We start from the raw sequence: 9,868 nt of genomic DNA, 5'->3' as shown, positions 1-9,868 counted from the left end.
GTCTAAGGCCTCCTCGTGGTCTAAGGCCTCCTGGTCTAAGGTCTCCACCTGGTCTAAGGCCTCCTCGTGGTCTAAGGTCTCCACCTGGTCTAAGGCCTCCTCGTGGTCTAAGGTCTCCACCTGGTCTAAGGCCTCCTCGTGGTCTAAGGCCTCCTGGTGGTCTAAGGCCTCCTGGTGGTCTAAGGCCTCCTCTCCGCATTTTGTAATATAAATTTTCGTGATTAATTTTTTCTTTGTCCTTACATTCCTGCGGTTTAGAACTCCATTATTATTATATAGAATTCCATTAATTATCATTATTATATAATAATTCATAACTGCTCGAAAATAATTTAAAATCTAACCTACAAAAATAAAATACATCTCTGTGCGTGTTTTCTTCAAGGCTGAGCAATCCAGAAAAATTATCGTTTGTTATGCAAATAAATTCTGCCTCAAATAAAACTGAGCGAGATAATAATAAATAAATAGATACACTTGAATAAAATTTTCAACTTTGAGTGAGATCGAAATCGTAGTTCTTACATATATATGCTATATTAATATTGTAATGTTTTTATCTGACAAGCTACTACAGCGTGTCTAAATTCAATAGAGTTTCTGACTCGAAGTTTCTGAAATAATTTGTTCGAATAATTAACTTCAGTCTGAAGTAATACTTAAAAAAATCGTTAAGCAATATTCCATTCACTTTGCTTACATTATTTCAATAACACTTAGATCTGTATAGGTAATTATTTATCTATTGAAGTTACATCAACTCGTCAAAAGTAAATATATTACTTGGCATACGTATAAAATAAAATACTTTTTTTTGTGTCAATTCATGATTGCCTTCGGGTAAACTTACATTGATTTTTGCGTCACAAAAAGCCAGGGTCAACGTTCGCAGTAATGCCATCTGCGCAACGTATCGAATTACGATTAGAATTTATAATTCGAAAAGGCGAAGTAAATAGTTGAAAAGAAACTAAACTCCAAGTTTTCATTAGTTCTTAATCGATGCAAATGAATGATTAAATTTTAACGATATAGGTTATGATCATTCTGTAACACACTGGCATTTATGGTTTATATTCATGTAAACGTACCAAATAAGTCAGTCCCACAACGTTGCTTGTGAGATTAGGATTGCTCGTTGTCTTTTAAAGCAATTTTTTATATTTAACCAACTAAAAATTTGGCTAGGAATATTTTAGCAAATTTTATTATGATTTAGTGAGGGTATTGTTCAGTCAATCATTGATTATGATTGCAAACACAGTCGCAAATCTGTCGTACTGGTTAATGTCATCACATAAAGTCAAGGTGTATCAAATAATGAAGCATACCTGAAATTCATTATATAACATAATATTTTTCCGGTGCTATTGGCTGTCAGTGATAAAGTTCTTTTCAAAAATGAATATAAGTTTGTTTTAATTTTTATATTCACTCTACGCAGAACTCCATGTGCTGTGATTGTAGCCTTGAAATCAGCTGTTATTTGTTCGAAAGCTTGTGTCTCAGTCGAGGTCGAATACAAAACACGCAGCATTTGTAGAAAATTTCGTTCAGTGATTCTATTTAAAAGTTTATTGTAACCATAAATGTAGCAAATATTAAATACGCACCTATTGATAATATTTGTAATATTGTGAATCGCTATTTATAAATTTTTGTTCCCGAGCAATAAAGTAGATGCAGTCAAAAAGCTGAATCCATTATTTACGGTGACACTGCACATCTTCTCTTTTGTTATGCAAGACGCAAATCATGGATGGTTGAACGTAAACTTATTCTGTATTACTATTTCTTTATTGATTATTGTAGATCAAATGTTTGTAGTTGCTTTCTGTCGCAGCCCTGTTAGTTTTTCGTGAGTCTTCCCACTCCCACGCTACAAAGGATTTCTACTATCTCTATGTTTATCTTTTTTCTTTACATGTAACTCTATTTTTCGTTCACGTGGTTTGTTTCAACTTTAAAAATGGGTTGACTACCGATATTTTCTATAATTTTTATTCAGTAAAAGTATTATAGTCATTTTTAAATATTCATGTACAAATACACTGTTTAAAGTGTTTATACACATTCTGATTTTCTACAAAGAATTAACCGTTTTAATGATTTAATATGGTATCCTTGCAAATTGCAATTATTTCATTTGCTTTATCAGAAATAGGTACTTGACAGAAAACTAAAAGCTTTTGAAATAATAAATGACAGAGAATTAAACATAGGTATTCATATAGTCCCTAAGTACTACCGGTTATAGCCTTATAGTCTAGGTTTATAGATATCGACTTATAGATATTCATCACACTGATCACAGTAGGAGTACTGGAGTAGATATACATAATAAAAATATGATGTGTTGCCAAAGATTCTTTAGCAACACATCATCAATCACGGTATCACCGTCAGTCAGGCAACAACCAACTTGAAATATCAGGCAGAATTTTTGTAGAATTGTGGGTAAAAACAGTTGTTTCTTGGATAATTAATAAAAAATTAATTGTAAAAATAGGCAGTTTCCCTTGTCTTTTTACATAATTCTCTAGATAAAGATAAAGGCAATAGAACTAGAAGCAAGTAAAATTGGTCCTATTCATGGGTGTTTGTCTGATTCATGAGTGCTTTTGGCCTTCATTTCAGTTTGGAGCATCAGAATGTTTATCTTAAAAACAAAAGGCAATTATAAATTGTTTAAAAATTTTGCTTGAAAATATCCCTTTACAGCTTAGTTTATAAAATTAATAATTTAAAATTTAAACTTTAAAATTAGAAATGTTGACTTTAATAACGTTTATGCAAGAAATTAGTCAAGGGTTGTAGAATTGGGTTAAATTATCTGCACATATGAGTATTTTTGCCTCATTCACAGGAGACTTGTGACTGACTTTCCAGTTTGGTTCTGCTGATCTTGCAAGCATGTTGCATTTTGAATGCCTTTTTAAATGCCCTATGAATACCTCTTTAAACATTTTTTATTTATACACCTTTTTAAATGCTCTTTGAATACACCTCTTTAAATCTTTTTTTTGAACACCCCTGTAAATGCTCTTTGAATATCTTCTTGAATGCTCCTTGGAACACCTCACTAAATGCTCTTTGAACACATCTTTATATGTTCTTTGAATGCCTGTTCAAATTTATTTATGGAAATAAATAATTGGTTGCAACTTGCCTGTAGGAAAATTCCAGCATTCATCTGTATTCATCTTTTATGTAAAATAGACTTATGATAGAATGGCCACTTGTTGAAGGACAATTGATTTTGGAACTAAACTTTTCTATATGAATTCTGAAACCTAAACCTCAGATGCAATTAAGCAAAAGTTGTTTAATTTAATGTCACAAAAGTCATATTTTATCCTTGGTCTGTTGGTGCAAAGTAGGTTTTGTGCAACTCCCTAGGAGAAATATGCTGATTGATTAAATTATGTTATATGCAGGTTAGAATTTAAACAGAGCAAGGTTAAAAATTTATGCTTTGATAAAACATAAATGTTTTGATAACAAAACATAAATGTTTTGTTGGATAGATATTGTACTCAAAGCTACATGGTTGTCCTGTGTTTGTTGTTGTGAAGCTCATAACATACAAGTGGCAACCCTGAGATTTTTTAGAATCTGTTCATTTTTAATTTTCTCATTCACTAAATATATTAATCAATTTTTTGTGTAATAATGCTGATATCCAAAATACTTACTGGTCTACTTAAATAATTGATTTTTTTATTTCTTTGATTAAAAAAATACAAAAAAAATTAAGAAATGAAAAAAATCACCAACCCTGCCTATAAGACTCAAAAATAAACTTGAGGAAGGGCAACAAAAAATTTTCTGCTGTCACTATGACTCATAATATTTAAAACAAAATTATGTAGGCTGTTTACTGATGGCAGACTGATGCTGGCTTAATGGATAGATGCTATACAGGTCTGATTGATGTTCAAAACATATTGTCAACGGCTGCACTTCCAAAATTTTCAATAATACTGACCACATTTTGGGCCATTAACCTGATCTTGGCAATGCAATGTGGTTGAGGCCCAGAGGTTACAGTTCAGGGCCTATACTTTCAAAAAAAGTTAAGAGATCGTAAGTTCATCAGCCAATCATTGACGGCCTTTAACACGTTGACTACAATTGCTTCATCTTGTACAATTATGTAATTTTTTGTACTTTTTTTTTAAGCAGGGTTGCCAGACGGTCATTTTTTCCGGACAAATTCCGTGATTTAGTTTTTCACAATTGCGTTGGCCGGCTAAAATTTATGATAGGGGTACTTCCAAATTAAATTTTAAATACTGCAAAAAGAAAATGAATGGAATGAATGGAATTCGTTAGTACTTACGTTCACTTAGCAAGTTTGGCCCCGGAGTACCAGGATTGGCGCAGAGAGGCGCGGGTTCGATCCCAGCTCTGTGCGCCAGTTTCTGGTCAGAATCGGCAAGGAGGCCGGGCGGTTAAGCACAGCAGAATTGTAGCAGTGAGTTGCGAGTTTGAGACCGCAACAAGCTGTGGATGTTCTGCGATGTTAAGAATCGGCGACAGGCCTATGGCCTATTTTACGCTGAGACAGCTATTATATTATAATTATTTATGGTGGGTTGAGGGCTCCGTCAACATAATGAGGGCTCTGGTAATATATTGAGGGAGAACATCATGGTTTATTATATCATTATAAACTATAAAGAAAATGGCTACCAAATGCTGCTGCTGTATATATTTTTCCTATAGGTTCCTCAATAAGTTCAGTAGACTATTGTGTTAAGTACTATGTATGTAGTTTGTGTATATATGTTTGCAGTTGTTTCAATGCACATCACATTATTAATGTTTTATCTCTCCGTGCAGATCAAACTATTTCTTAAAGACTCTCTAGTAAGAATTTTATCTTTGAAATATTATTAGTCACCTATATCCTGCTACTGCTTTTCTTTACCATCACCACCACCACCACTGGTACCATCATCACCACCACCACCAGGACCAATAATTACCACCACCCCTACCATCACTACCAGGACCACCACCACCATCACCCCTACCATCACTACCAGGACCATTACCACCACCACCACTGCTACCATCATAACTACCATCACTATCACCAGGACCAATAATTACCATCACCCCTACCACCACCACCACCACACCACCACCACCACCACCACCACCACCACCATCCCACCACCATGGGTGACAGGTCAGCGACGGTGGGCTCTGAGGCAGAGTTGGGTGGGCTGAGCAGCGGGCAGGAGGAGGAGGCGCCCGACGACGTCCGCTGCGCCAACTTCAACCAGGACTTCACGTGGGTGCCCACCTGCCTTAGGGGTTGCGGTTGTGGGTGAAGGTGGATTTATGTGGATTTATGAATGTGTATTTATGGAAGAGATTTGTGGATTTGTAGATGAGATTTATGGAAATTTATGGATGGGGATTTATGGGAATTTTTGGAGGGGATTTATGATGATTTATGGAGGGAATTTATGAGGATTTATGGAGGGGATTTATGGGATTTTATGGAGGGGATTTTTAGGATTTATGGATGGGATTTATGATTATTTATGGAGGTGATTTATGAGAATTTATGCAGGGGCTTTATGAGGATTTATGGAGGGGATTTATGAGGATTTAATGGAGAGGATTTTTGAGAATTTATGGAGGGGCTTTATGAGGATTTATGGAGTGAGGGACAGAACTATGTTATTGTTATTATGTGTTGTTCTTATCGACTATTGTTATTAGCAACTTGATGTTTCCATAAGTTGACATGAGTATGTGTTGCCATAAGTTGACAGGAGTATGTGTTGCCATGAGTTGACATGAGTATGTGTTGCCATAAGTTGACATGAGTATGTGTTGCTATAAGTTGACAGGAGTATGTGTTGCCATAAGTTGACAGGAGTATGTGTTGCCATAATTGACAGGAGTATGTGTTGCCATGAGTTAACATGAGTATGTGTTGCCATGAGTTGACATGAGTATGTGTTGCCATGAGTTGACATGAGTATGTGTTGCCATCAGTTGACAGGAGTATGTGTTGCCATGAGTTGACAGGAGTATGTGTTGCCATGAGTTGACATGAATATGTGTTGCTATAAGTTGACAGGAGTATGTTGCCATAAGTTGACAGGAGTATGTTGCTATAAGTTGACAGGAGTATGTTGCCATGAGTTGACAGGAGAATGTGTTGCCATGAGTTGACATGAGTATGTGTTGCCATGAGTTGACATGAGTATGTGTTGCTATAAGTTGACAGGAGTATGTTGCCATAAGTTGACAGGAGTATGTTGCTATAAGTTGACAGGAGTATGTTGCCATGAGTTGACAGGAGAATGTGTTGCCATGAGTTGACATGAGTATGTGTTGCCATGAGTTGACATGAGTATGTGTTGCTATAAGTTGACAGGAGTATGTTGCCATAAGTTGACAGGAGTATGTTGCTATAAGTTGACAGGAGTATGTTGCCATGAGTTGACAGGAGAATGTGTTGCCATGAGTTGACATGAGTATGTGTTGCCATGAGTTGACATGAGTATGTGTTGCTATAAGTTGACAGGAGTATGTTGCCATAAGTTGACAGGAGTATGTTGCTATAAGTTGACAGGAGTATGTTGCCATGAGTTGACAGGAGAATGTGTTGCCATGAGTTGACATGAGTATGTGTTGCCATGAGTTGACATGAGTATGTGTTGCTATAAGTTGACAGGAGTATGTTGCCATAAGTTGACAGGAGTATGTTGCTATAAGTTGACAGGAGTATGTTGCCATGAGTTGACAGGAGAATGTGTTGCCATGAGTTGACATGAGTATGTGTTGCCATGAGTTGACATGAGTATGTGTTGCTATAAGTTGACAGGAGTATGTTGCCATAAGTTGACAGGAGTATGTTGCTATAAGTTGACAGGAGTATGTTGCCATGAGTTGACAGGAGAATGTGTTGCCATGAGTTGACATGAGTATGTGTTGCCATGAGTTGACATGAGTATGTGTTGCTATAAGTTGACAGGAGTATGTTGCCATAAGTTGACAGGAGTATGTTGCTATAAGTTGACAGGAGTATGTTGCCATGAGTTGACAGGAGAATGTGTTGCCATGAGTTGACATGAGTATGTGTTGCCATGAGTTGACATGAGTATGTGTTGCTATAAGTTGACAGGAGTATGTTGCCATAAGTTGACAGGAGTATGTTGCTATAAGTTGACAGGAGTATGTTGCCATGAGTTGACAGGAGAATGTGTTGCCATGAGTTGACATGAGTATGTGTTGCCATGAGTTGACATGAGTATGTGTTGCTATAAGTTGACAGGAGTATGTTGCCATAAGTTGACAGGAGTATGTTGCTATAAGTTGACAGGAGTATGTTGCCATGAGTTGACAGGAGAATGTGTTGCCATGAGTTGACATGAGTATGTGTTGCCATGAGTTGACATGAGTATGTGTTGCTATAAGTTGACAGGAGTATGTTGCCATAAGTTGACAGGAGTATGTTGCTATAAGTTGACAGGAGTATGTTGCCATGAGTTGACAGGAGAATGTGTTGCCATGAGTTGACATGAGTATGTGTTGCCATGAGTTGACATGAGTATGTGTTGCTATAAGTTGACAGGAGTATGTTGCCATAAGTTGACAGGAGTATGTNCTGAGGCTAGTGTAGCCCTGAGGCTAGTGTAGCCCTGAGGCTAGTGTAGCCCTGAGGCTAGTGTAGCCCTGAGGCTAGTGTAGCCTTGAGGCTAGTGTATCCCTGAGAGGCCACTAGAGGCCCCTGTATCCCTGAGAGGCCATTAGAGGCCACTGTATCCCTGAGGCCACTAGAGGCCACTATATCCCTTAGCGGCCATAAGAGGCTACTATATCCCTGTGTCCTCCCACAGGCACGAGAGGCCAGTGCTGCGTGAGCAACTGCGTGGTGGTGCAGCGCCTCTACGTGTCCTCACTGGTGGCCGTCGTGAGTGAGGACCACCCCAGGAAATTGTGCCTCAATCACTTCAAGAAGAACAGCCACATCTGCTCCTATACCTACATCACCAGCATCCTTAATGTGCTGCTTAACAGGGAGGTGAGAGGCCATAAGAGGCCATGAGAGGCCACCTACATCACCAGCATCCTTAATGTGCTGCTTAACAGGGAGGTGAGAGAGGCCATGAGAGGCCACCTACATCAGGGGGTGCCTAACAAAATTTAGACGCAGGCCGGACTCTGCATCAGGCGCCGCCCAAGACTCGGGGCGCGCGTAAATCAGCCGCTAATTTCAGCCTCGGCCGGGCCTGAAGTTGTCATACTCTCATCACCATCATTCTTAATGTGCTGCTTAACAGGGAGGTGAGAGAGGCCATCTACATCACTAACATGTCCTACACCATCACCAGCACAGCATGGAAAGTGGGTCATGGGAGAAAAGTGGGTCATTGGGGGTGGTGGTGGGCCCCGACACCCGCCCCCCGCCGCACCCACGCTCGCACTGAGCCTATCCCGCTGCCGCGCCTTATATATACGCGCCTGTAAAGACGACATGGCAACCCTTGCCGGGTTGCCTGTTTCTTCCTTTAATTTAAAATACCACCGACATCACTAACATGTCCTACACCATCACTAACATCACTACCATGTTTGTGCAGAGGCTGGTTGTGGTGTGTGAAGACAAGCTCTCCGTGCACGTGGTGAAGGACATGGAGTTGGTGCACACCATCACTGACACTCCCCACAACCCCGCGGGGTTATGCGCCCTCGCCAACTCCCCCACCAACGCCCACCTCGCCTACCCCGCCTCCACCACCCACGGCGTCGTGCAGGTTTTCCACGCCGTCGCCCTGGTGGGTCAGGGGGGGAAAGTGGGTCATGGGGGAAAAGTGGGTCATTGGGGGTAAAGTGGGTCATAGAGTGGGTCATGGNGAGGTGGGTCATGCTGAATGAGGTGGGTCATGCTGAATGAGGTGGGTCATGCTGAATGAGGTGGTGGGTCATGCTGAATGAGGTGGGTCATGCTGAATGAGGTGGTGGGTCATGCTGAATGAGGTGGTGAGTCATGCTGAATGAGGTGGTGGGTCATACGTGCAGAACGTCTTTCACTGATTGGACAACTTGACCCATTAATTTTTCTCCTCTTTCTTTTCCCCACACTCCCCCTCCTCCCCACATTACTAATCCCCTTGCTCCCCCAGCTGGCGACGGCGTCGGTGAAGGGGACGGTGGTGCGGGTGTTCTCTGTGCTGGGGGAGGCAGCGGGGGAGAAGCTGTGGGAGCTGCGAAGGGGGATGACCCGCAGCGTGACCATCCACAGCCTCGCCTTCAGTGGGGACGCCTCCCTCCTGGGGGCCTCCTCCTCCTCCCCCACCGTGCACATCTTCCGTCTGGCCCCTCCTCCCGCCCCTCCGTGAGTACCTCCCCCTCCTGGGGGCCTCCTCCTCCTCCTGGGGGCCTTTATAACAAAGTTTAGATGCTGGCCGGACTCTGCATCAGGTGCCGCCCAGGACTCGGGGCGCGCGTAAAGCAGCCGCTAATGTCAGCCTCGGCCGGGCTTGAAGCACAGCCTCTGGACACACATGTCATATTATCAGGGCACTATTAAGGTGGAAATTAGATTCTAACCAGAAGCTGATTTAGATCGGGTGGCCGAGCAGACCCAGAATAACTTAAGCGACTGTAGCGACTCTTCGGCCGAAGCCGAGGTGGTTCCTAAATTTTGTTTGAATTTCTTGCACTTTCCGTTGCCGCTTTCATTCGTTTTCCGCCGTTACTTTAACCGTGAGATATCGATATTTTTTTGTTTTTAGTTGAACAATTTTTATGTACAGCACCGCTAACCTCCCCTTGCAACACTGTACATCGACAGTACACTGTACAGCACAATGTACAGTACACTAACTCTCCCCTC

The 9,868-nt window shown here is 40.8% G+C and overlaps 1 protein-coding gene across 1 annotated transcript; it reads left to right on the top strand.

Moving 5' to 3' along the window:
- Positions 1 to 5,186: 5,186 nt before the first annotated feature.
- Positions 5,187 to 9,367, top strand: LOC108669480 (WD repeat domain phosphoinositide-interacting protein 2-like; the record flags this gene model as incomplete). The annotated part of the gene is made up of 4 exons (XM_047884560.1): positions 5,187 to 5,325; positions 7,839 to 8,053; positions 8,613 to 8,807; positions 9,156 to 9,367. Coding segments are annotated over exons 1-4 (761 nt in total), but the record flags the coding sequence as incomplete, so codon positions are not given.
- Between the last annotated feature and the right edge of the window lie 501 nt (positions 9,368 to 9,868).

Source organism: Hyalella azteca, unplaced genomic scaffold (genome assembly GCF_000764305.2).
Source record: "Hyalella azteca isolate HAZT.00-mixed unplaced genomic scaffold, Hazt_2.0.2 contig15599, whole genome shotgun sequence".
In the NCBI taxonomy this organism is placed as follows: domain Eukaryota; kingdom Metazoa; phylum Arthropoda; class Malacostraca; order Amphipoda; family Hyalellidae; genus Hyalella; species Hyalella azteca.
Note: the sequence above shows the minus strand (reverse complement) of the source record. Positions and strands in the feature narration are given on the sequence as shown.